The following is a 27,149-nucleotide window of genomic DNA, read 5'->3' as shown; positions in this document are numbered from 1 at the left end:
TGGTGTCTGCTGTTCTATGAAATTATTAAAATTCACAGTGGTAGCTGGTATATTAATGTAATGATTTTTTATGCTTCTTATTGATTTATTGCAACGTCTGCTATTCTATTAAATCTTCATTTACTGGTACCTGCTGCCCATTAATTTGTGGATTTCATTTGTGCTTGCTGCTCTATGAACTTATTAATTCACTGGTGCCCAGTTCTCCAATAGCTTATTATTTTGCTGCTGTCCACTGCTCCATTCATTGAATTCATTGGTGCTTGCTGCCCATTAATTTCTTGGTGTGCCCACTACAGTATTGATTTGCAGCCATTTTATTTACTCTATGAAGCTCCTTCTTCATTAACTTGCTGGTCTGTTGCTCTATGAATGTATTAATTTAGTGGTAGTCAGTGCTCTATTAATTTATTCATTCACTGTTGCCTACTTAGCTGTACTGCAATGTTCACTATTATTGTGAGTGGTTGTGTGTGTTGGTTGAGTTTCCATTTGCAATTATATGGTATCAAACAGAATCACAGGAGGCAGGGCTCCAGGCGCTGAGACAAAAAGGCAGGGGGATCCATGCCTCTGCATTTTTCAGAATCCCGGAATGATCCACTAGTCTTTTCCAGTCAAAGTTTAAGGAGTCAGGATCCCCCTCCCTTTAAAGACTTAATCAGGATAGGAATTCCATCCCCAAGAGCTGCCAGCCCATCACAGACCGCCAGCTCAGCAGTATCAGCAGCGCCACCGGGAGCTTTGGCCACTGCCGTGACTGCAGAGGCCTTGAACCCAGGCCCAGCACTGGAACTATGGAGAAGAGGTAGGTGGGGGGGCGTCACTGAGGCTAATCCTGAAGGCCCCGGCAAGTGGGGGTGGGTGGGGTGGGGTATTCGGTCCAGGGAGGGGGGTATATTTGTTTGCGGTGGGGGTCCAATTGTGGGCCACAAATTGCCCAAGAAGGAGGGATCCCCCCACCAAGCCCACAGGGAGGGCGCATCGTTTTCCAAGGCGTCCTCCCCGTGCGGTGGCGGCCACCCCCCCCCCCTCCCGCTGCGAAGATCCCAGCAGCCGTGGGAAGAGGCCCTTATTTGGTCTCTGGGCAGGAAGATCGGCGGCGGCGACCTACCCCACCTCCAGGAGAATAGGAACCAGGATTCCCGGCGTCGGGTTCCATGGCGGAAGTTTCTGCCCCAATTCTCTGCACCCCCCCCCAACCAACCCCAACTCCCATCACGAAATCTGCCATCAGAAAGAGAACAAAATCCGGTCCAATAATACCTGTTACTGTATTTTAAGTTCACCAGTTTATTCTATTAACTTTTAATCTCTATCATTATATTGGTAATTTCTGTTGACTATTTTGTAGGTATATTTTCACACTGCTTGGGAACATTTCATGTGAAATGCCAGGAGGCACTGCCCAATAACACATTTTAAGAATACTTAGCTGATGGACACCAAATTACAAGTTCTTGGCAGTGGGGTTTTAGCAGTGAAGCAGAGCTCATTGTATTGCCTGATAATCTATACAATGGCCAGTCTCTGCAGATCCTGTTAGTGTGAGGTTATACTGACACTTTTACCATATTGAAAAGTCATTTCAGAGTGTAACAACATGAAGATATTCTAAATAGCCTCTTTCTGCTGTAAACTTCTATGACTCTAAGGTAAAATAATTCAGGAGTCAGGTCAGGGGTCTGATTCCCAAGCAAAAGTTGTGAAACAACCTGTTGTGCATTGCCAGATAAAGAAGATTTTTCAGTCTATTCAATCTCATTGCACCAGAATTCCAACCTTACCATCTTGCAATTAGAGCATCTAATGGTTTCTCAATTAAGTCAAGAGTTCTGGCCTCAGCCACTTTCCTAGCAACCCATTCCACTTGTTCATCACTTTTGCATAAAAAAAATCTTCATGTTATTAAAATATCTAATTAGACTTTAAATAACAGAAAAGGGAAGTTTATCAGGAACAGAGTACAGTAGAAAACCTGACAGAATACAAAGGATGCAGGGGAAAATTGAGAATGGATATAAGAAAGGCAAAGAGAGAATATAAGAAAAGATTGTGGGTAAGGTAAAAGGGAACCCAAAAATCTCTTATGAACATATACAAATCAAAAGGATGATTAATGGAATGATGGAGCTGATTAGGGACAAAGAAGAGAATCTTATTTTGGAGGTAGATTGCATTACTGAGATACTGAATGACTGCTTTACATTTGTCTTCACAAAAGAAGACGATGAATTTAATGTTGCTGTGGAGGAGGGGGGAGTAAAGCTATTGGATAGGGTAAAAATAGATAGAAAAGAGGTGCTAAATAGGTTGGCATCACTCAAAGTTTACAAGTCAACCAGTCCTGAAAGGACGTATCCTAGGTTAATGAAGAAGATAAGGATGGAGATAGCAGAAGCTCTGACCACAATCTTTCAGTCCTCCTTGGATATGGAAGTGGTGCCAGGGCACTGGAGAATTACAAATCTTACACTCCTATTCAAAAAAGGGAGAGGGATAAACCTGGTAACTACAACACAGTCAGTCTAATGTCAGTGGTGAGAAAACTGCTAGAAACTATTGTCAAGGACAAAATTCTTTCCCATTTGGAGAAGTATGGGTTAATGCGGGACAGCTAGCATGGATTGTTAAATATAAAGCATGTCTTACTAACCTGATGAGTTCTTTGATGAAATAGAAAAGAGGTTTGATGAATGTAGCGCAGCAGGTGTGTGTGTGCATATAAATATGAACTTTCAAAAGGCATTTGATAAAGTAGCGTATAACAGATATATTTGGAAAACAGAAGCACATGGGATTGAAGGTTCGGTGGTGACTTGGGTACGTAATTGGCTGAGGGATAGCAGGCAGAGAGTAGTGGTGACCAAATGTTTGTCTGACTGGAAGGTGTAGGCAGTGGGATTCCCCCAACGATCAGTATTGAGACCATTGTTTTTCTTGTTATATATAAATGATGTGGACTTGAGTATGACAAGTACAGTTCTGAAGTTCGTGGATGATACAAAACTTGGCAAAGTAAAAAATATAGTGAGAAGGAGACTTCAGAGGGTATAGACAGACTGGTGAATTGGCAGGTACAATTCACATGGATAAGTGTGAAGTGATGCACCTTGGGAGGACCAACATGGAGTGACAGTATAATCTAAATGGTACTATATTGAGGGGGATGCAAAGCAGAGAGACCTTGGATAGTATTCACAAACCTTTGAAGGTGGCAAGGCAACCTGATAAGGTGGTTAAAAAGCACATGAGATACTTGGCTGTTTCTATTGTCCATTTTTTAGGGTGTATTGTCACACTGCTGTGAAGAGTACAAACATATGGAAGTTATGCTAAACCTTTACAAATCACTGTTAGGCATCAACCAGAGTATAGTGTACAATTCTCGGCACCACACTTTAGGAAGGATGGCAAGGCCTTGAAGAAGGCACAGAGGAAGGTTACAATGATGATATCAAGGATGACGGACGTGTGTGGAGAGATTGGAGAAACTGAGATTGTTCTTCTTAGAGCATGGAAGGTTTAGGGGAGGCCTAATAGAGATATTCAAAGTTATGAGGGGTTTTGATAGAACACATGGGGAGAAACTGCTTCCTCTGGCAAGTGGGTCAGTAACCAGAGGTTGGAGACTTAAAATAATTGGAAAAAGAACTCGAGGAGGAATTAGGAGAATTTTTTCATACAGAGGGTTGTTAAGGTCTGGTACACACTACCTGAAAGGGTGATGGATCAGCTTCTATAGGAACTTCCAAAAGGCTACAGAACATGTATTTGAAGAGAACTAATTTGCAGCGAATTATGGGGGAAAAGCTAGGGTGTGGGATCAAATTGGACAGCGCTTTCAAAGATCTGGCACAGTCACAACAGGCTGAATGGCCACCTTCTGTGCTATAAGAGTCTATGATTCTATATCTATCTAATAATTTGTCCCTCACATCAATGCACCTGAGCACTGGCATCTCAGAAATATTGGGCTGAATTTTACCAGCCCCTTGACGTCGGGGATCATGGTGGGGCCTGTAAAATAGTTGCGGGGCTGGCCTGCCACTACCCCCAACACCGAGGAAGCCCCGCTGCATTTTACCGATGGCAGCGAGGCCTCAGTGCGGCCTTCATTTAAATATTAAAATTAATTAAAACAACATGCAAATCAACTTACCTTGTCCCGGTGGCCCTCCCACACCGATATTACAGCCGCCAAATGTAAGTCCTGTGCCTTCGGAACTCCATATGGAGTTCCGAGGCGTGACACTGGTGAGGATTGGTGGGGAGGAGTGAAAATCTCAGGGCAGGAGGGGGGCTGAGAACTATTGTTATTGGTTGTGGGGATGATGGGAAGGGGTTGAGGGTCAAAGGTTCTGAAATTAGGGGGGAAAGTACACAAAATGAAAAGGTGCTTTTTTGGGGGGATATGTCACTGTAGTACATAAGGACTCAGTGGGGGGGTGGTGGTGTGGGAGAGGGGAATCTAAGTTGAAATAAAAGTGGCAGGTTCTGGTGAAGCGGCACCTTTAATTATTGAAATGAGATTGAAGGGTTTGAACCCCTTTAAAAATGGCACGGCGCCTGAGCGGTGGCGTCGGATGCCGTTGCGGGAACAGCGTAGCCGCCCCCTTTACATCTTCGGGGGCGGCTGCTCCACCTCCTCCATTTAAATGAGCCCCAGCGACAGCGCATCTGTGTGAGCAGACCACTGAAATGAGAGCGCGTCACCACGAAATGCGGCGCACTCATAAAATTCAGCCCATTGTTTCAGGTTCATTTTCTATTTTCCAGCAAGTACATTATACACCTCTATAGGACCCCGTAAGGCATCCTTTGATGTTGAAGAGTCATACCTAATCAAATCATCCTTCTGTCTCATTGTCATCCTCACTTTTCTCCAATGTACAGCCTCCAGGGCACAGGCTGACCTCTTATGGCTACCAAAATTTAACACAGTATTAAAGCTGCAGCCTGACCAGGGCATTGTCAAGCTCCAGTATGACCTCTAGGAATTTAAACTCAACTAATTGAGCAATATAACTTTGCATGCTATTTGCTTAATTTATTGCCATCTCAAATCAAATAAAGATGGTAAGAAATGAATCAAACCTCGGCCCTCTCTCAAATTCTCCACTCCACCCCCACACCAACCCCCTCTCCACTCCCAGAAAGCTCTATGCCAGCCGTGGAATACGTCTATCATCCATTTTTGCCTCCAAAATGCCTAACCTTGTACGTGTCCATTCTTAACTGCATTTGCCAGCTCTATTGCCAAGCTGTACTTGAAAAGTGTTTGAGCCATCCATTAGACCACCTGGGAATGGAAGTCTCTAAACATCATTCTCAATATTTTTAACACAAAAATTGAATACCTGATTGCGGTGGGGAGGAGGTGGGAGAGGGACAGTAAGCCTCAGCATGAGGCAAGGTCAGCTGCATAACTTGGTCTGGTGTCTGAGCATCATGATCTACAGACATCAACCCTAGACTAGTAGTTTTAATAAAGGTACAACTTCAGTTGTTAAAAACAATTTATTATGGAAAGAAACCAAAATTGTTTCCAGAATAACACACTAAAGAATTTCAAAAGCAAAGTATTAAACTACTCTAACACAGTTTCAACCAGTAAGTTCAGGATTATGAAAAACCTATTTTGTACAACCACTTAATCTTAGTACAAATTAGCATGTACAACATGTTCCAATCATTCCTAGCCACACAATTCCCTCTTTAATTCTATTCTCGACTGACTTTCATTGACACAAATTTATTTAATCAAAATTAATGTCCACTGCATTTCATAGCATATGCGCAATCTTAAAACAAGAGCCAATTCCATGAATAACTAAAAATTCAGGCATATTCAGAAAAGTATTTTAAAACCTGAAAGATCAATAGGAGTATAGTGAGCAGCAGTTTGTTCTTTGTTGCCTTACCGGTCTACTCTCCCTTTGAGAGGATGAAGATGGCGATGCATTCCTATGAGTGGGAGTTGATATTTTGTGAGCAGGTGACATGTTTTTCTCTTCTGAGCTCATGGTTACTGATGGTGATGGGCGTATGTCGTAGCAGCTGCACTGTGGCCTTTACTCAAACTTTGAAATTACCACTTGACTCCTTTATGTTAACTAACATTATCCCTAACAGCACAGCAGCAAAAACAACATTGGGAAATCCTGGAGTGCGTGCTGCTTTTTGTTTACCAGCTCAACCTGAAAGAGAAAAAAATGAAAATAGGTATCAACTTAAATAGACATGTGCATTGACAGAACTATTGTTTGAAACCATAAAATAAGTTAGAGGTTGCATTCAACAGAAGAAGAAAATAAAGTTCATCAAAATGTATCTAAATCTACATGCATTACATTATTTGCAACAAGCCATTGTTTCACTTCCAAAATGTACTACCCATCACAGTAACTTGGACTATAATGTATGTAAGCCGTTGTCTACTTTTTATTATGCACGATAACACATCACTACCTGTAGATTATTCCATAATTTTCTATATCTAAAATTTAGGCAGCCTCTCTTTTGCAATTGTGAAATAATTTGCCCATTGTTCTCAACTGACAACAGCTTTCTCACCATTGGTGCATTCTTTGAAAGTTATTTTGGGTTCTGTATTTTTTTTAAGTTAGAACTTTGAACGTAAGACATCAGTTGTGATATTAAAAGTTGACTTTACACATCCATTGGTTTCCGTTTTCTACCTGCATCAATATTTTACCTGGAAATTGCTATTATTCTCCCTCAGTGCAGCCCTCCTCTCCATTCCCTTAAGTCCAAGGGACACAGACTTGAACAGATATAGCAGACAACTAGGTTAAGCCATTCACCACCAGATCTGGCTGGACCACATAAAGCACTATTGGGTCCTGCTCTCACCTGCAAAAACTGTTCACTATTCTGGGATCATCCTGGAATGTAAAGATAACCCCGGCTTCTTATCTCTACTGCAAGCAGTCTTCTTAAACCTCACTCCCCGTCTCCTCCATCCTCACCTCTAACAAGTGTGAAGAGTTCATGGAATTCTTGCCACTAAAATTCAGACCATCCGTTCAGCTGCCTCTGCCACTTCCCCTGGCACACTGGGCCAATCTATCTCCAAGGTTCCCCCGTGACTGAGCTCTGAATTTGTTACCTTTCTCTACATTCTCTCCTATCTACTCTCATGCTCTCTCCGAGCTCATCTTGTCCATGAGACACATCCCCTGTTCTCTTGACACTATTCCCAAGAAGCTATTGACCACCCAACTTCCCTTCCGAGCTCCCATGTTGGATGATATCGTTAATGGTTCTCTATCAGGTTCTGTGCCTCTCTCCTTCAAATCTGCCAGCTTCGCCCTTCTCGTCAAAAACCAACCCTTGACCCTGCTGTCCTTGCAAACTACCGCCACATCTCCAACCTCCCTTTCATCTCTAAAGTCCTTGAACGTGCTGTAACCTCCCAAATCTGTGCCCATCTTCCCTGAACATGTATGAATCCCTCCAATCAGGTTTCAGCCCTGCCACAGTACCAAAACGGCACTTATCAAAGTCTCAAATGACATCCTTTATGACTGTGACAATGGTGAAGTATCTTTTCACGTCCTTCTTGATCTGTCTGCATTCTTTGAAACATTTGATCATAACATCGTCCAACTGGGTGGGATTGCACTCACCTGGTTCCGTTCTTATCTCTAATCATAGCCAGAGAATCACCAGCAACGGCTTCTCTTTCTGCTCCCACACTGTTACCTCTGTCCCTGGCCCCCTCCTCTTTCTCATCTGCATGCTGCCCCTTGATGACATCATCTGAAAACTTATCACCAATTTCCACACTTTTTTTTATGTTCATGGGAATGTGAGCAACGTTGGCAAGAAAACATCTATTGCCTATCCCTAATTGCACTGGAGAAGCAGTCGCCTTCTTGAACTGCTGCAGTCCACATGATGCTGGTCGGAAGGGAGTTCCAGGATTTTGACCCAGCAACAGTAAAGCAATGGCGATACAGTACCAAGTCAGGATGGTGTGTGACTTGGAGGGGCTACCTACAGGTGATGATGTTCTCATGCGTCTGCTGTCCTTGTCCATCTAGGTGGTAGAGGTTGTGGCTTTGGAAAGTGTTGTCAAAGGAGCCTTGGCAAATTGCTGCAGTCCATCTTGTTTCTGGTACACACTGCTGCCACTGTGCACCAGTGGTGGAGGGAGTAAATGTTTAAGGTTGTGGATGGGGTGCTGTTCAAGCGAGCAGCTTTGCCCTGGATGGTGTTGAGCTTCTTGACTGTTGTTGGAGCTGTACTCATTCAGGCAATTGAAAGTATTCCATGACACTTCTGACTTGTGCCATGCAGGTGGTGGACAGGCTTTGGGTAGTAAGGAGATGAGTTACTCCCCGCATAATTCCCAGCCTCTGACCTGATCTTGTAACTGCAGTATTTATATGGCTGGTCCAGTTAAGTTTCTGGTCAATGGTAACCCCAAGATGTTGATAGTGGGGGATTCAGCAATCACAATGCCATTGAACATCAAGGGGAGATGATTAGATTCTCTCTTGTTGGAGATGGTCACTGCCTGGCACTTGTGTGGTGCGAATGTTACTTGCCACTTATCAGCGCAAGCCTGAATGTTGTCCAGGTTTTGCTGCATATGGATGCAGACTGCTTCACTGTGTGAGCAGTTGCAAATGTTATTGAACTCTGTGCAGTCATTAGCAAACATCCCCACTTCTTACTTTATGTTGGAGAGAAGGTTATTGATGAAACAGCAGAAGATGGTTGGGCCTAGGACACTACCCTGAGGAGCACCTGCAGAGTTGTACTAGGGCTAAGGTGGTGGCTTCCAACAAACACAACCATCTTCCTTTGTGCTAGGTATGAATCCAACCAGCGGAGAGTTTTCCCCCGATTCCCATTGTCATCAATTTTGCTAGGACTCCTTGATGCCACACTCAGTCAAATGCTGCCTTGATGTCAAGGGCAGTCACTCTCATCTCACCTCTGGAATTCAGCTCTTTTGCCCATGTTTGGACCAAGGCTGTAATGAGGACTGAAGCTGATTGACCCTGGTGGAACCCAAAGTGAGCATCAGTGAGCAGGTTATTGCTGGGTAAGTGCTGCTTGATTGCACTGCCAATGACACCTCGCATCACTTTGCTCATAAATAAGAGTAGACTGATGAGGTGCTAATTCCAGGTTGGATTTGTCCTGCATTTTGTGGACAGGAAACACCTAGGAAATTTTCCACATTGTAAGGTAGATGCCAGTGTTATAACTTTACTGAAACAGCGTTGCTAGGGGCGCGGCTAGTTCTGGAGCACAAGTCTACAGTACTTTTGCTGGGATGTTGTCAAGGCTCATGGCCTTTGCAGTTTCCAGTGCCTTCAGTCATTTCATGATATCACGAGGAATGAATTGAATTAGCCGAAGACTGGTATCTGTGATGCTGGGACCTCAGGAGGAGGCCAAGATAGGCCATTCATTTGGCACTTTGGTTGAAGAAGGTTGCAAATGCTTCAGCCTTGTTCTTTGTACTGGCATGCTGAACTCCCCCATCATTGAGGATGGGGATGTTTGTGGAACCTCCACTTCCCATTAGTTGTTTAATTGTCCACCACAATTCACAATTAGATATGGGAGCACTGCAGAGCTTTGATCTGGTTTACTGATTGTGGGATTGTTTAGCTCTGCCTATAGCATGCTGATTCTGCTGTTTAGCCTACATGTAGTCCTGTGTTGTAGCTTCATCAGGTTGACACCTCATTTTTAAGTATGCCTGGTGCTGCTCATCGCATGCTCCACTGCACTCCTCTTTGAACCAAGGTTCATCCCTTGGATTGATGGTAATGGTAGAATGAAGGATGTGCCAGGCCATGAGGTTACAGATTGTGGCTGAATACAGTTCTGCTGCTGCTGATGGTCCACAGTGTCTCGTGGATGCCATGTTTCGAACTGCTAGATCTGTTCTGAATCTATCCCATTTAGCACAGTGGTAGTGCCACACAACACATTGGAGGGTATCCTCAGTGTGAAGATGGGACTCCGTCACCATAAGGACAGTGTGGTGGTCATTCCTACCAATACGGTCATGGATTGGTGAGGGCGAGGTCAAGTAGGTTTCTCCCCTCTTGTTGGTTCTCTTACCACCTGCCGCAGGCTCAGTCTAGCAGTTATGTCCTTCAGGAGTCAGCCAGCTCTGCCAGTAGTGGTGCTATTGAGCCACACTGGTGATGGACACTGAAGTTCCCCACCCAGATTACATTCTTTTTGCCCTTGCTGCCCTCAGTGCTTCTTCCAAGTGGTTTTCAACATAGAGGAACGTTGATTCATCAGCTGAGAGGGAAGTAGGTGGTAATCAGCAGGAGCTTTCCTTGCCATGAGACATCATTGGGACCAGAGTCAATCTTGAGGACTCCCAGGGCCACTCCCTCCCGATTGTTACTACTGTGCCACCACCTTTGGTGGATCTGTCCTGACGGTGGGATAGGACATACTCAGCGATGGTGATGGAGGAGTGTAGGACATTGGCTGTAAGGTATGATTCGGTGAGTACGACTATGTCAGGCTGTTGCTTGACTAGTCTGTAGGGCAGTTCTCCCAATTTTGACTCAAGTCCCCAGATGTTTTTAAGGAGGATTTTGCAGGCTCGACTGGGCAGAGTATGACTTTGTCATTTCTGCTGCCTAAGTCAATGCTGGGTGGTCGGTCCTGTTTTATTCTTATGCAACTTTTCTGTAATGGTTTCTTACAACTGAGTGGCTTGCTAGGCCACTTCACAGGGCAGTTAAGAGTCAACCACATTGCTGTGGGTCTGGAGTCACATGGAGGCTAGGCTGGGTAAGGATGGCAGATTTCCTTCCCTAAAGGACACTAGTGAGCTGGATGGGTTTTTATGGCAATCTGGTAGTTTCATGATCCTAATTAATGGGACTAGTTTTTTTATTCTAGATTTATTAAAATTGAATTTAAATTCCCTCAGCTGCAGTCATGGGATTTCAACCCATGTCTCTACAGCATTAGTTCAGTCCTCTGGATTACTAGTCCAGTAACATTACCACAATGTTACCATTCCTCTACACTGACACTATCCAGCTCTATGTTAGCATCACCTCTTTCAACCCCTCCACTGTCTAATTTGGCACATCACTTGTTTGAAATCCAGTGCTGGATGAGCAGAAATTTCTTCCAATTAAATATTGGGAAGACCGAAGCCATTATCTATGGTCCCTGCCATAAACTCCGATCCCTAGCTACTCCATCCCTCTCCTTGGCAACTGTGTGAGGATGAACCAGACTGTTCACAATCTTGGTGTCATATTTGACCCCAAGATGAGCTTCTGAGTACATATCCCTGCCATCACAGAGACAGCCTATTTCCGCCTCTGTAACTTTGCCCGACTCCACCCCTGCCTTAGGTCACCTGCTGCTGAAACCCTTATCCATGCCTTTGTGACATCATGATGACTATTCCAGCACACTCTTGCCTTACCTCACAGCTTCTACGCCTCATAAACTTGAGGTCATTCAAAACTCTGCTGCCTGTGTCCTAACGTGCATCAAGTCCCATTCATCCATCATCCCTATGCTCTCTGACCTCGTTGGCTCCCGGTTAAACAACATCTCAATTTTAAAATTCTCATCCTTGTTTTTAAATCCTTTATGGCCTCACCCCTCCCTATTTCTGTAATCTCCTCCAGCTCCACGACCCTGCAAGATATCTACACTCCTCTAATTCTGTCCTCTTGAGCATCCCTGATTTTAATTGCTCCACCATTGCCAAGGCCCAAAGCCCTGGAATTCCCTCCCTAAAAACCTGTGCCTCTCTCCTTCGCTTTCCTCCTTAAGATGTTCTTGAAAACCTACCTCTTTGACCCAGCTTTTTGTCATCTGCCCCATTATCTCCTTATGTGACTCAATGTTATTTAATTCTATAGTGTCCTATGAAGCACCTTGGGACATTTTACTACATTAAGAGTGCTATATAAATGTAAGTTGTTACTTCAAATAACAACGGTTATTTTTCATGAAAGCAGCAACAGTAAACTATATATGTTATTAAGAGAAATAAACAAGATTTTCCAAGATGAATGTTGTGGATGCATGCACATACTGTATACTCTCCTAAACCATCAGGAAGAACAGCAGTTGTTTAACCTGACCTTCCATGTTTCTAGAATTTGCTTCATGAAAACAAAAGATTCATGAGAAAGGAGGTCCACTAAAATTATAATTTTTCAATATCACCACAGTAACAGGGGGTTTCTTATTCTATGCTATGATTCTTTTGTGCATAATCTTGGTAATATACGTACACACACATACACATGACATGTTCTCATGAAAATGCATTGATGCGTTGTGCTGAGAGATCATTCCAGATTTGTGTGAAGAGGCTACAATTATATGATTTAGCATCACAGATATCCACTGCAAGCTCTATTCACTTGTAAAACCTGTTAATGTGAGACTTGATATAGTTAACTACTATAATATATGAGATTAATTTCAAAATCTAGATTACACTACATGTTTTATATGAAACACCTGGGGAAAAAGACTGTAGAAGAAAATAACTAACAGAATTTTAAAAAAAAATTAAATCATCTTCATTGTCTCTATGGAAAGCCAAAACAAATTTTCACTCCCCAGTAGATTGCTTCAGTGAGATTAACTAGAGGGAGCATTCTCGTACATCCTGGAGCAGCTCCATTGCAAACATCCAGCATGAGGTACTACTTCAACCTGGTTCAATAGCTGCTCTGGAGCTTTCTGGCCTCAAAAAACCTTGCTGTCTGCTGAGAAACCTTACATTCGCAACACCTTTTGGCTGGTTCCCTTTGTTAATTGTAATTTATCAGTTCTGGGATCAATCCTGTAACGGGTGACATCAAAGTAATTCAAGTCTGGGAGGTAGTTACCATGGTGGTGATAAAACTGACATTCAAAGAATTTTCTGGCAAAGTGGTTGTTATTTCTATATAAATTTCATGCACTTTAAGCCAAAACTCCTCCTGAAATTATCCTCCTCATTTAAGCAACTGCTCAACAGCAGGTGTTCAAGTTCATTGAGTTACAATATTTTTAAACCAATGTTTCAATTGCCATGATGCTATCTAAACTTCTAGATATTGAATTTTCAACTTCTTTGCTGATGCCTGAGACATGGGGTTGATTTTTAAGGAACAAAGTGGATGGGAACAGAGGCATGGAGGGGGGGGGGGGGGGGTGGGGGACATAAAATCAGGGTGAGACATGTCGGAGTCATGATAAGGTGCCACATCAAAGGTTATTGCAGGAAATAAAAGCTCATGGTTTAGGGGGTAACATATTGGCATGGATAGAAGATTGGCTAGCTAATAGGAAACAGAGAGTAGGCATAAATGGGTCATTTTCTGGTTGGCAAAATGTAACGAGTGGTGTGCCACAGGGATCTGTGTTCGGGCCTCAGCTTTTTACAATTTATATAAATGACTTGGATGAATGGTTGCTAAATTTCCTGATGACACAAAGATAGGTAGGAAAGTAACTTGTGAAGAGGACATAAGACAAAGGGATGTAGATAGGTTAATTGAGTGGGCAAAGACCTGGCAAATGGAGTATAAGTGGGAAAGTGTGAAATTGTCCACTTCGGCAGGAAGAATAAAAAAGAAGCATATTATCTAAATGGTGAGAGATTGCAGAGCTCTGAGATGCAGAGGGATCTGGGTGTCCTAGTGCACAAATCGCAAAAGGTTAGTATGCAGGTACAGCACGTAATTTGGAAAGCTAATAGAATGTTATTGTTTATCGCGAGGGGAATTGAATACAAAAGTAGGGAGGTTATGCTTCAGCTATACAGGGCATTGGTGAGACCACATCTGGAGTACTGTGTACAGTACTGGTCTCCTTATTTAAGGATGGATGTAAATGCATTGGAGGCAGTACAGAGAAAGTTTACTAGACTAATAGCTGGAATAGGTGGGCTGTCTTACGAGGAAAGATTGGACTGGCTAGGCTTGTATCCGCTAGAATTTAGAAGAGTAAGAGGCAACTTGATCGAAACATATAAGATTCTGAGGGGTCTTGACAGGGTGGAAAGGATGTTTCCCCTTGTGGGAGAATCTAGAACTAGAGGTCACTGTTTAAAAATAAGGGGTCGCCCATTTAAGACAGAGATGATGAGAAATTTTTCCTCTCAGAGGGCTGAGAGTCTTTGGAATTCTCTTCCTCAAAAGGTCTTTGAATATTTTTAAGGCAGAGGTAGATAGATTTCTTGATAAGCGAGGGGGTGGAAGGTTATCGGGGGTAGGTGGAAATGTGGAGTAATCAGTTCAGCCATGAACTTAGTGAATGGCGGAGCAGGCTTGAGGGCCGAGTGGCCTAGTCCTGCTCCTAATTCGTATGTTCATATGATATGCCATTCCAATTTTGTCGATGGCAGCAAACATGGAGGGCGGAGGTCTGGCGGCAACATAGCGGGCAGGTAATTAAGATATTTTAGAGGTGAATTGAAAGCGATTTTGTGGTCTGGATTGGACTTTTCAAACAGCGCACAGGCTTCACAGGGCTTCAGAGGCTCGCCTCCTTCAAGAAGGCAACATGGAGGCAGAACAGGTTGGCTGCCTGCTAGGGGAGGCCATCGGAGGCCAACCATCGAGGGTTTGGCAGGGTGATGAAGGGAGGGCATTGCACATTGTGTGTGGAGTGAAGAGGAGGTTGTTTGAGCTGCAGTGGGGAGGCACATTGCAAGGGGGGCAACGGGCAATAAACACCTGGGCAAGGGTCACATGGTGGCAGGAAGGGGGGGCCACTGGCAGGGAAGGACTTGCATTCAGGGAGAGGCTGCCTATCATGGGTCTGATTCATCCAGGCTTCGGGACCCTGTTGAAAATGAGGTGCAGCAGAGTGGGAGGGCCACGCATCTGCTGCGGCACCACAACGACCTGTATGTGCGCAGGAGGATCAGCAGCACACTCCAGATGGTGGAGAAGGGCACAGAAAGGAGAGAGATAGGGAGCTGCCCCATGCAGAAGGAGATATCCTCCAGAGAGGGTCTACGGGTCGAGGCTCAACTACCTAGAGATGTCTGAGGAAGATTCCTCCTCTCCAGGGAGGCTGTCACAGACCTTTGCGCCATGATGCAGGATGAGCTGTACCTAGTTCCGGAGAAGGGTCACTGACCCGAAACGTTAACTCTGCTTCTCTTTCCACAGATGCTGCCAGACCTGCTGAGTGATTCCAGCATTTCTTGTTTTTGTTTCAGCCCACCACTGGTCTTGGCCCACTCTCTCCAATTGTGTGCAATCTTCTCCTGCAGAAAGAGGGAAGGAAGCTGTTGGTCCTCCAGCGAGAACAATCCTAAGGCATATGCTGGTGGCAGTGCAGCTGCCACTGAAGTGGGGTCAGGGCACCAATGCCTCCTTCATGTGTTCCCTTTCCAGGGACCTCGTGAGATTGCGCTATGACAGGGGGCCTCCTGTTAGGGCCACCAGTCGTCTTGCATTCCCTGACCCTCTGCTTGCATCTAGGGGGTTGCTCCCTCTTCTCCAAACACATTGTCCTGGTTCGCCAAATGCAAGGCCCAAGAAGATAAAAGCATTAAATGATACTCTCTTTCACAGCCCAGATGAGGTTGTTGAGCCACTTACGGTGCTGAAGCCATGTATGCGGCGTGACCCCACGGCTGCTGACCTCTTCTGCGATCTGCAGCCATGCGCGCTTGGTTTGGTTGCTGGGTTTCCTCTTTCCATCCCTTGGGAACAATATGTCCCTCCTCTGCCTGACAGCCTGCATAAGCACCTTGAGGCAGGCATCAGGGAAACATTGGGGCCGCCCAGGATCTCCTCTGAGCCATCTCTTCTGTTTCTCCAATCACCACCTCCTCTCCCAGGCCTTCACAGTGCAAAGTTCAATGCATGGGTGGCAGCATCTGTCGAGGCATCACCTGATGTCACAGTCCCTGCCTCCGGGCCCAACACCAACCATGCAATTGGTCAGGTGTCACCACTGATTAAGCTTAATTAGCGAGCCGCCACTGAATTGCATGCGGCCAGCCGCTCATACCCCGACATGCCTCGTGCCCGGTTCCAGTCCCGACGGCGGGGCCAGCGTCTTAAACATAAAATTCAGCCCATGGTTTGCCTCCAGCACTCTGATGACCAACTCAACAACCCTGTTTTTGAGAAAGAATATTGTCTACACACCTCTACTCAATGAATGTTCCAAATATTCTTCTGTTCAGCACCTTAGCTTGTTAATAAAATGTGATCTGCGCTGAGGCAAAATAGTGCTGAAGGTGGCTGGAAAACAAGGAAGAACAGGAATCTTCAATATAGTTCAGAACTACTTGTCATTGGGAGCAACATCAATGGTCCATAAAGCCTGTAGCTGCCCAGTGCCAAGACCAGAATTTTCTGAATTCATTTGTATTCTAGAGCAATTTCTCCAAATGTTTCTGTACTTCCAGGAATCACCAATTTCAAATTTATGCAATGTCTCTTCTTTTTATAGAAGGCTTCAGCAGGATCCAACAGTTGGTCACCTAATTTATGTACTGAATATAGTATATAATTATATTTATGTGGTATCCTGTTAAAAGTACAATCAATAAGTTTGTAAGAGTCCAGGTTCTGAAATTTGTCCTGTAGCTCGCTTTTCTTGAAATAATTGTTAAAAGCTTTTCAACATAATCTACCAAAAGATGAAGAAAATGATTCCATCAGTACAGTGACTAAATAGTATGGATCAACCTTGGGAAATTAGCTACCATGCACAAGCTCAGACTGCACAATCCAAATTCAGTTCACAGTATCACAGCTCTGGGCAAAAATAAGGCTTTTTGTAGAGGTTGAAGCTTTCAAGTAAAGATATTAAAAGATATACACGGATAAGTTTCATTATATCATTGTGATTTTTTTTTTTGATTTTGTTTTGTTTGAACGCTATTAAATATTAAACATTTCAGTTACAGAGAAAAAAATGGTACATAAATAAAATTTCAGAATGGAATTTAAGGGACTTATGAGAGCACACTAGTCAGATTACACAGAGTGATGAGTTTACATAAGTAAAATAATCTATAAATATGGATAACTGAAATTTATAATGGAAAACATTGACAGAAAGATGTGACAACAGACTCCCAAGTTACGCAGACAAGAAGTGTGCAATGACCCAAGGTTTTTAATAAGAAATAAATAGACTTTTTTCTTACACAATTATTTCAAGGAGCAATGTTTTCATATAAAATGGTGATTTATTATTACAAATGATGCAGTGAAGCTTGCAACACTGCAGCATCTGCATGTGACATCACAATCATGAAAATAATCTATATCTCTTCAGGCTTTCCTGCCACCATACCTTTTAACAAAGATAACTAATGAGCAGAACAGTTATCGAGACTGCTTTTTTTTGGATGTGAAGGGTGGGGGAAACAAGGAGAGGAGAAGGGTAAAAAATGGAGAAGGGATTAGGTGTTGCAATGACTGGGATCCCATTTCAAATATAAAACATCTCCAAACATGTTATTTTCTAAAAAAGTTAACATTCCTACAGCATCTTAACAGACTGGCATGACAATGACACATTTTCTCCTTATAAACATAAATACTCAATGTTTTCACAGTCATCTGTAAATGATTAAGTTCCATATTCTATTCCTGGTATGTGAAGCAAGTGCTCACTGCAATTCAGGTTTCCAGAAGTGATGCCAATTCTGCTAGCGCTTCCTAAATTTCATCAGTCAATTGACAACTTCAGTTAAGCAATAGAAATGTCAGAAATGCATGAACCATTCATTTTATGTACCCCATTAACTTTCTTGAAATAAACCCAGCAGTGGTATTTACTAAGCGTTACCTAAAATAATGCTGACACTATGTAACTATTTTCAAACCACAAATAAAAACAAACTAAAAACCCAATTGGCATATACACGTAGCAGAATAACTGCATGCTTATTTGGCTTTAACAGAAATGGAAAGCCTCCAGGCTGCAGCTGTAGGCTTTCTGCTTAATATTTGTTACTGACAGATAGAATATCTAGGATGCAGCACCACCTCAGCAATGAATACACTTCCTACTAATCTCCCTTTTCCATGAGGTCACTTAATATGAAATTTAATACTGTATCATCAGAGACAATTCTGTTACTGTATAGTTATCTTGCTCTGCTCAGCAACTGCGGACAAGCTGAGTCATCTGCAATCCATCAGTAAGAATGCCCTACCAAATGCTGATACAGCACAGGTCTCTTAGCAATCCATAAAACAAGTGTATCCTTGAATGCCATTTCACTTTATCACCAAGTAACAAGTATTCACAAAGTTGTTTAAAATGTTCTTAATAAATACCTATAAGACCTCTATTTAAAGTTGCAGATTGACTGTTTATACGTTTATTCACTAGTTTATGGTTTAGCTTGAAAGAATGTATTCCCCATCCTCTCCCCCCACAGACATTCTAGAACCAAATACACCATGGTTGATAGAACTTCTTTACACAAGAGATAAATGAGCCATTTTAAGATGGAATCTAATGTAATTCAAGCGGACATGCATGAGTTAGCACTTAATCCTGGAGTTAAATGAGGAGAGGACAAAGATTTGAAGTTCCGGAGGAAGGAATTCTTCATATGTTTAAATACAAGTTGTGTCTTCCCTTGGTGTGCACTGCTCCAGTCTCAAATGAAAAAGCATGGCAGTTTCAGTTTGTACCATTTGGGAATACTTTCAAACAGGACATTTACCCACTAAGTCACTAGAACAGCTCAATATTGCATGAGCAGTTTAATGAAAATGATAAAGTATCCTAGCACTGTAGGCGACAATAATCCTCCTTTATACTAGTGATGTACACATACCAAAGAGAAGAAATATCTTGCACACAAAAAAATAGAATTTCTCCAGTATATCAGAATGCTAAAGTGTTGCAGCCATCAACATGGGCGGCACAGTAGTTAGCACTGCAGCCTCACAGCTCCAGCAACCCGGGTTCAGTTCTGGGTACTGCCTGTGCAGGGTTTGCAAGTTCTCCCTGTGACTGCATGGGTTTCTGCCGTGTGCTCCGGTTTCCTCCCACAGCCAAAGACTTGCAGGTTGATAGGTAAATTGGCCATTGTAAGTTGCCACTAGTGTAGGTTGGTGGTAGGAGAATGGTGGGGATGTGGTAGGGAATATGGGATTAATGTAGGATTAGTATAAACAGGTGGTTGTTGGTCGGCACAGACTAGGTGGGCCGAAGGGCCTGTTTCAGAGCTGCATCTCTAAATAAATTTTTAAAAAACATTATGCCAAGGAATTGAAAATAAGAGGATGCCCTTTCTCTCTACAATCATAGTCACAATAGGATCTCAATCAAAACTGTTCCTATTAAGCAATTATTCTATTTTAATGGTTAACATGCACCTGCCTTTCAGTTCAACATGCAGTCCATTCTTAGCGAACGCTGTCAAATAAATATTAGTGTTACATCAGATTGCAGAGTTATAAATGGCCAAAAGCAAAGTCATTGAGATCTTTTTTGGCTGCTACAATTGCAGAAAAGTCATAAGGAATAAATACATCAAGAGTAGGAGACATATTGGAGCACATGGTACACAAGAATGTCACAGGCTCAACAGCTCTTATTCGATTTTGATAATGTAGCAGGAACTAATCAGAACTTAAGAAATTTGGATAAAGGGTAGTCAAACGAAAGATGGGGCCAATTAGGGGCCAAAAAGGGAATATTCTTGTGGAGGCAGAGTTCATGGCTGAGGTACTAAATGAGCATTTTGCATCTGTCTTCTCTAAAGAAGAGGATGCTGTCAATGTAACAGTAATGGAGGAGGTAGTAGCAATATTGGATAGCATAAAAATAGTGGTACTCAAAAGGTTAGCAGTTCACAAAGTAAAAAAAAACTCTCAATCAGATGGAATGCACAAGAACATAAAAAATAGGAGGAGATTGTACAGTTCTTTGAACATGCTCTGATATTCCATAAGATCAAGGCTGAATTTCTACCTCAACTCCACTTTCCCATGCTATCCTCATATCCCTTGATTTCCTTAGTGCCCAAGAATCTCTCAACCTCATTCTTGATTACACTCAACAATTGAGCATCCAGAGCCCTCTGTGGTGGAGAATTCAAAAGATTTACAGTCCTTTGAGAGAATATATTGCTCCTCATCTCAGTCATAAATGGCTGACCCCTTATCCTAAGACAATGACACCTAGTTCTAGACTTCCCAGCCAGGAAAAAGAGAATCCATCCTGTCAAGCCCTCTAAGAATTTTATATGTTTCAATGAGATCACCTCTCATACTTCTAACCTCCAAAGAACGCAGGCTAGCTGAGGGAAGTAAGGCAAAAATTGCAGAGGCTCTGGCCACAATCTTCCAATCCTCCTTGGCTATGTGGGTAGTGCCAAAGTACTGGAGGATTGTGAAAGTTACACCCCACTTTAAAAAAAGGGGAGGGAGTAACCTGGCAACTACAGGCCAGTCAGTCAGTGTGGGGAAACTTGAGGACAACAGTCCAAGACAAATTAATCAGTATTTAGAAAAGTATGGGCTAACAAATGAAAGACTGTTCAGATTTGTTAAATGAAAATCGTGTTTGATTAATTTGGTTGAGTTCTTTGATGAAGTAATGGAGAGGGTTGATGAGAGTTGTGCCGTTAATGTGCATGTGGACTTTCAAAAGGCATTTGACAAAGTACCACATAACTGATTTGTTAGCAAAATTGTACCCCATAGGATTGAAGGGTCAGTGGCAGCGTGAATATGAAATTGGCTAAGGGACAGAAGGCAGAGAGTAGTTTTGAATAAGCTCAATGACTGACCATCCACAACCCTCTGTAGTAGAGAAGGCCAAAGATTCACAACCCTCTGGGTAAAGAAATTGCCCCTCTTCTTAATAGGAAATGGCAACCCTCATCCTGACACAGTGACACCTAATTCTGGGTGAATGGTTGCTTTTCCAGACTGGAGGGAAGTACAGTGTGGTGTCCTGTGGGGGTTGATATTAGGACTATTGCTATTTTAGACATATGTTAATGACCTAGACGGAGATATAAGGCATAATTTCTAAGTTTGCAGATGGCATAAAACATGGTAATATAGCAAGCAATGAGGTGGATAATAACAGACTTCAGGAGGATATAGATAGTCTGGTGAAATTGGCAGAAGAAATTTAACACAGGGAAGTTTAAGCGATACATTTTAGCAGGATGAGGCCAGGCAATATAAACTAAATGATATAAATTTAAAACGGGGTCTCATTGATGCCCTGTTTTGAGCTGCTGGATCTGTTCTAAATCTATCACATTTAGCACAGTGGTAGTGCCACAAAACACGATGGAGGGTGTCCGTCCTCAGTACAAAGATGGGATTTCATCTCGGCAAGGACTGTGCGGCAATCGTTCCTACCAGTACTGTCATGGGTAGATGCATCTGGGACAGGTAGATTGGAGAGGACAAAGTCAAGTAGGTTTTCCCCTCTTTGGGTTCTCTCACCACCTGCTGCAGACCCAGTTTAGCAGCTATGTCCTTCAGGGGAGCAATATTTTTACGCAGTGAGCTGTTGTGATCTGGAATACACAGCCTGTAAGGATGGTAGAAGCAGATTCAATAGTCACTTTCAAAAATGAATTGGATAAGTCATTCAAGAGAAAAAAATGCAGGGCTATGGGGAAAGAGTGGGGAAGTGGGACTAGCTGGATAGCTCTTCTAAAGAGTCGGCACAGGCACAATGGAGCAAATTGCCTCCTTCTGTGCTGTGTGAATCTATGAATACCATCACATTTATATGTCAATAGAAAACATTGGAATTCCCTTTTATGTTAGCTGCCAGTCTTTTTTCATACTCTCTCTTTGCTTCTCTTATTTGCCTTTTCACTTCCCCTCTGAACCTTCTATACTCAGCCTGGTTCTCAATAGGTATTTTCTACCTGACATCTGTCATAAGCACCCTTTTTCTTCTTTATCTTAATTTTTATCTCTTTCGTCATCCATGGAACCCTGGCTTTGTTTACCCTACCTTCCCCTTCGAGGGAACATATCTTGACTGCACCCAAACTATCTCTTCTTTGAAGGTAGCCCATTGTTCAGCTACCCGTTTTTCCTGCCAACCTTTGATTCCAATTTATTCACCCCAGCTCTGTTCTTACCCCATTGAAGTTGGCTTTTCCCCAGTTAATTATTCTTATTCTGGATTGTTCTTTGTCCTTTTTCATAATCAGCCTAAACCTTACGATAGATTGGTATTATGTTTATTATTAGCAGCAGTAAGGTTATTATTACTATTGGTAAGGTTTATTCCTATTGGTAGGGTTATTAGTATTAGTAATATCAGGGTTTATTAGTAGCAGGGTTTAGTTGTAATACCAAGGATTATTACCTAAAAGATAGAGAAGTGGCAGGGCTGCTCGAAACTCTGGAGTGGACATCCTGTGCTACGTGCGAACTCCAGGACGCCTGGCTTGGATGGCTTGCATCCTGGGTTGCTGGGGGGGTTGGGGGTGGGGGTGGCAATGACGGGGGGGCTTGCCGTGGTCTTCCAGTCTTCCAGTGGTTCAGGAGGATTGGAGGGTGGCGGGTATGGCATCCTTGCTCGTGGGGGGGGGGGGGGGGGGTGCGGAGGGGGGAGTCTGTGTGGACGGTCCTGTGAGCTGCAGACCGGTTAGTTTGGCATTGGTGATGGGTAGGGTTTTGGAGGCTGTCGTCAGGGAGGGTATTGGTGGACACTTGGAGGGGTTTGAGTTGGTTGGGGATAGTCAGCATGGACTTGTGGGAGGTGGATCATGCTTGACTGGTCTGGTTGGGCTTTTGGTGAGGTGGCAGAGAGGGATAGTGGGGGACGTGTGGTGGATGTTGTTTATGTGGATTTTGGGAGGACGTTTGATAGGGTACCACATGGGGGACTGGTTGGGAAGGTTGGGGCTCATGGAATGGGAGGGTAAGTGTCCAACTGGATGGACGATTGGCTTGGGGGCAGAAGGCAGCCGGTCGTGGTGGGTGGTTTCTTTTCATGCTGGGCATGGTGGAGGGTGGTGTTCCCCGGGGGTCAGTGCTGGGCCAACAGCTTTTTTTGCTATGTATGCATGGCTTAGATCTTGGAGTGTAGAGTGGAATCTTGGGGTTTGCTGACGACACCAAATTTGGACATGCGGCAGGAAGTGGGGATGGTGTGAACCGCCTGCGACGGTGCATGAATGGGCTTGCGGGGTGGGCATGGAGGTGGCAGATGGAGTTTGGTGCGGACTGGTGTGGGGTGGTGCATTTTGGCAGAGGGAGTGGGGAGAGGCAGTGTATACTTAGTGGCGCAGTACTGGGGGCGTGTGGGAGCGGGGGCGCCTGGGGGTGCAGAACATATTGAGAGGGTGGTTGATAAGGCATGCGGAATCTTGGGCTTCAGGGGTGGAGGTGTTGAATGCAGAAGCAGGGAAGTTGCACTGGACTCTGGTTGGGCCCTGGCTGGAGTTTTGCTTCCGGTTCCAGTCGCCGCAGTTCGGGAGGGGGGGGGGGGGGAGGGGGGTTGTGGGGGTCCCTGAGGGGTGCAGGGGAAATTTGCCAGGGTGGTCCTGGGGTTGGAGGATGTCAGGTTGGAGGGGCTGGGTTTGTTCTCCTTAAAGTGAGGGAGATTTGGTGGAGGTGTGCAGGATTGTGGCAGGCTTGGGTGGTTTGAACAGGGGGGGGGGCTGTTCCCGATGGCGGGTGGTGCGGGGACTGGGCGACACAGATTGGGGGGTTTGGATGGGGAATGTGGGGGGGGAATGTGAGAAAGCACTCTTTTGCGTGGCAGGTGGTGGTAGCCTAGAGCTCGCTGCCCGCAGGGGTGATGGAAATGGAGACGATCAATGACTTCAAGAGGAAGATGGATGGCCACCTGACAGAAAAGACATGCAGGGCTATTGGGATTGATCCGGGCAGTGGGACTGACAGCATAGCTCCGTGGAGAGCTAGCATAGACTCAATGAGACGAATGGCCTCCTTCTGTGCCGTAAATGACTCTATGATTCTATAAATGACTATATTACAAATAAGAAGCAATAATAAGTAATGCATTACATGCACAAAGCAGGTAATAGAACACGGCAGGCAATCATTCTGGATTGCACTAAGTTATTAATGAATATTAAAAATAAATAGACATTCCCCTATGGCTTAAACTTAATGACTAATACAATATGCTGCACTACCCAGGCTTCGCATCTGATGTGTGATCACATATTGCTACCAATTTCTAAAAGCCAGAAAAATACTCAAGTAATTAAAAAGAAATCGAAACCAAAATTTAACATCATAGTCTGAACGTGGAAGTAAACTGCTAGAAATCTGAGGGAGATAATATATTGACAGTGGTCACCATCTGTTTCAGCTGCTTCATTTTATAATTAGCTTGCTATTCATCCATTGCACAATCTGACAGAATTTGCCATCGACAAAGGGGATACTTAAAACTGTTAAGTCAAAAACACCAATTATGCACCAGTAATGTGATGTGCTTGACTCAAACATCTGACTGGTTTGTCCTTTGTTATGCAAGCTGCTAATGTTTCCTGCTCTTTTCCACTTTCACAGATAGTAGATTAATTAGAATTTACACTTTAGTTTAAGATGGTCAACAATTTAAAGGATGCAGCACCCTGCAAATTTTAGCATTCTCTATTTGCCTAGATTAATCAATAATGTCAATTTTAATCATGAATAAATTTGAAGGTGACGTCACCAAAGTTTTTCACTGGACAGGATTTGGTTCAAAACACTTCTGTTAGGAGTTGACACAAATTGCAGTTAAAACAAAACACCTTTGGGAATGGCTGCATGTGATCTTCATACATGGTTGATCTGATAATGCTGAAGGGGAAAGGACTTATTGCACACTGTGCTCACACATGCTGCAGCTTAGTCACAAACAGTGGGCAAATTAGAATTATACTTTAGCTGGAATCACACAACTCTGCACTGATCCTATTCAAAAATGAATCCTAGCTGAATAATCTCACAAACCTACAATGAATCTTGGGAAATTCCATGGTTGATTCTGTAAAATATTAGCGCCAGCCCTTCAAAAGGCCATTAAAGTCAACAGAAGCAGCACTACTATCATTAGCCAGACAGTAGATTAAAGCTCAGCTATCATCTCAAAACAGAAAATGTTATATAGGCAACATGGTTTTGTGCAGGGAAGGTCATGTCTTACCAACTTAATAGAATTCTTTGAGGAAGTGACAAAGTTGATTGATGAGGGAAGGGCTGTCGATGTCATATACATGGACTTCAGTAAGGTGTTTGATAAGGTTCCCCATGGCAGGCTGATGGAGAAAGTAAAGGCGCTTGGGGTCCAAGGTGTACTAGCTAGATGGATAAAGAACTGGCTGGGCAACAGGAGACAGAGAGTAGCAGTAGAAGGGAGTTTCTCAAAATGGAGACGTGTGACCAGTGGTGTTCCACAGGGATCCGTGCTGGGACCACTGTTGTTTGTGATATACATGAATGATTTGGAGGAAAGTATAGGTGGACTGATTAGCAAGTTTGCAGACGACACTAAGATTGGTGGAGTAGCAGATAGTGAAGGGGACTGTCAGAGAATACAGCAGAATATAGATAGATTGGAGAGTTGGGCAGAGAAATGGCAGATGGAGTTCAATCAGGGCAAATGCAAGGTGATGCATTTTGGAAGATCCAATTCAAGAGTGAACTATACAGTAAATGGAAAAGTCCTGGGGAAAATTGATGTCCAGAGAGATTTGGGTGTTCAGGTCCACTGTTCCCTGAAGGTGGCAACGCAGGTAAATAGAGTGGTCAAGAAGGCATACGGCATGCTTTCCTTCATCGGACGGGGCATTGAGTACAAGAGTTGGCAGGTCATGTTACAGTTGTATAGGACTTTGGTTCGGCCACATTTGGAATACTGCGTACAGTTCTGGTCGCCACATTATCAAAAGGATGTGGATGCTTTGGAGAGGGTGCAGAGGAGGTTCACCAGGATGTTGCCTGGTATGGAGGGCGCTAGCTATGAAGAGAGGTTGAGCAGATTAGGATTATTTTCATTAGAAAGACGGAGGTTGAGGGGGGACCTGATTGAGGTGTACAAAATCATGAGAGGTATAGACAGGGTGGATAGCAAGAGGCTTTTTCCCAGAGTGGGGGTTTCAATTACTAGAGGACACGAGTTCAAAGTGAAAGGGGAAAAGTTTAGGGGGGATATGCGTGGAAAGTTCTTTACGCAGAGGGTGGTGGGCACCTGGAACGCATTGCCAGCGGAGGTGGTAGATGCGGGCACGATGGAGTCTTTTAAGATGTATCTAGACAGATACATGAATGGGCAGGAAGAAAAGAGATACAGAACCTTAGAAAATAGGCGACATGTTTAGAGAGAGGATCTGGATCGGCGCAGGCTTGGAGGGCCGAAGGGCCTGTTCCTGTGCTGTAATTATCTTTGTTCTTTGTTCTCTATTATAAAATTACTAAATTCTATCAGCAAAACTAAGCAGTAGGTTCACCGTAGGTGAAAGTGTTTTGTTTGAATTAAGCAAATCTTTTACGTTTATTATAATTGTACTTGTAGCTTATGGCATGAAAATAAGACAAATGTTTTCATTACTTCTCTCACACTCCTATTCTTCAACCTATTATAAAGGAAGAGAACAAAATCTAGCCTCTGAAAGGGAAAGTAAAATCCAGCCTGAAATTTCTTCCTCATTAAATTTAAATTTATGAAATATATCCCTCTATAAAACAGAAAATTTTTATCCACATTATATAAATTGCTCAACCTCATACAAGTAATCTGTACAGTAAATCAAAAAAATTTTTAAAAATTTAAAAACCAGTATGATTTAATTGCCATTACAGAGAGGTGGCTGCAGGGTGGCCAAAGCTGAGAACAGAATATTCAAGGGTATTCGACATTTAGGAAGGATAGACAAAAATGAAAAGGAGCTGCGGTAGTGCTGTTAATAAAGGATGAGATCAGTACATTAGTGAACGAGGATCTTAGATCAGAAGTTCAAGATGTAGAATCAGTTTGGGTGGAGCTAAGGAACAGCAAAGGGTCAGCAAACATTGGTGGGAGTTGTTTATAGGCCACCAAACAGTAGTGGTAATATAGCACATGGTATAAATTAGGAAATTAGAGGTGCATGTAACAAGGGTAATACAGTAATCATGGGTTACTTCAGTCTACATAGCGACTGGGTAAACATAATTAGCACT

General features: G+C 43.4%; 1 protein-coding gene across 12 annotated transcripts in view; it reads right to left on the bottom strand.

The window, feature by feature from the left end:
- The window catches only part of osbpl6 (oxysterol binding protein-like 6), a 224,950-nt gene that overhangs the window by 145,314 nt on the left and 52,487 nt on the right, over positions 1-27,149 (bottom strand). For all 12 annotated transcript variants that reach the window (XM_068035503.1, XM_068035502.1, XM_068035501.1 and 9 more), the window contains one exon: positions 5,925-6,200. In XM_068035503.1, coding sequence (XP_067891604.1) covers positions 5,925-6,026 — 102 coding nt within the window. In that variant the 5' untranslated portion in view covers positions 6,027-6,200. The remainder of the gene's footprint in view (positions 1-5,924; positions 6,201-27,149) is intronic.

This window comes from Heterodontus francisci, chromosome 7 (genome assembly GCF_036365525.1).
Source record: "Heterodontus francisci isolate sHetFra1 chromosome 7, sHetFra1.hap1, whole genome shotgun sequence".
Lineage (NCBI taxonomy): Eukaryota > Metazoa > Chordata > Chondrichthyes > Heterodontiformes > Heterodontidae > Heterodontus > Heterodontus francisci.
This window is presented reverse-complemented; position numbering and strand designations above follow the sequence as displayed.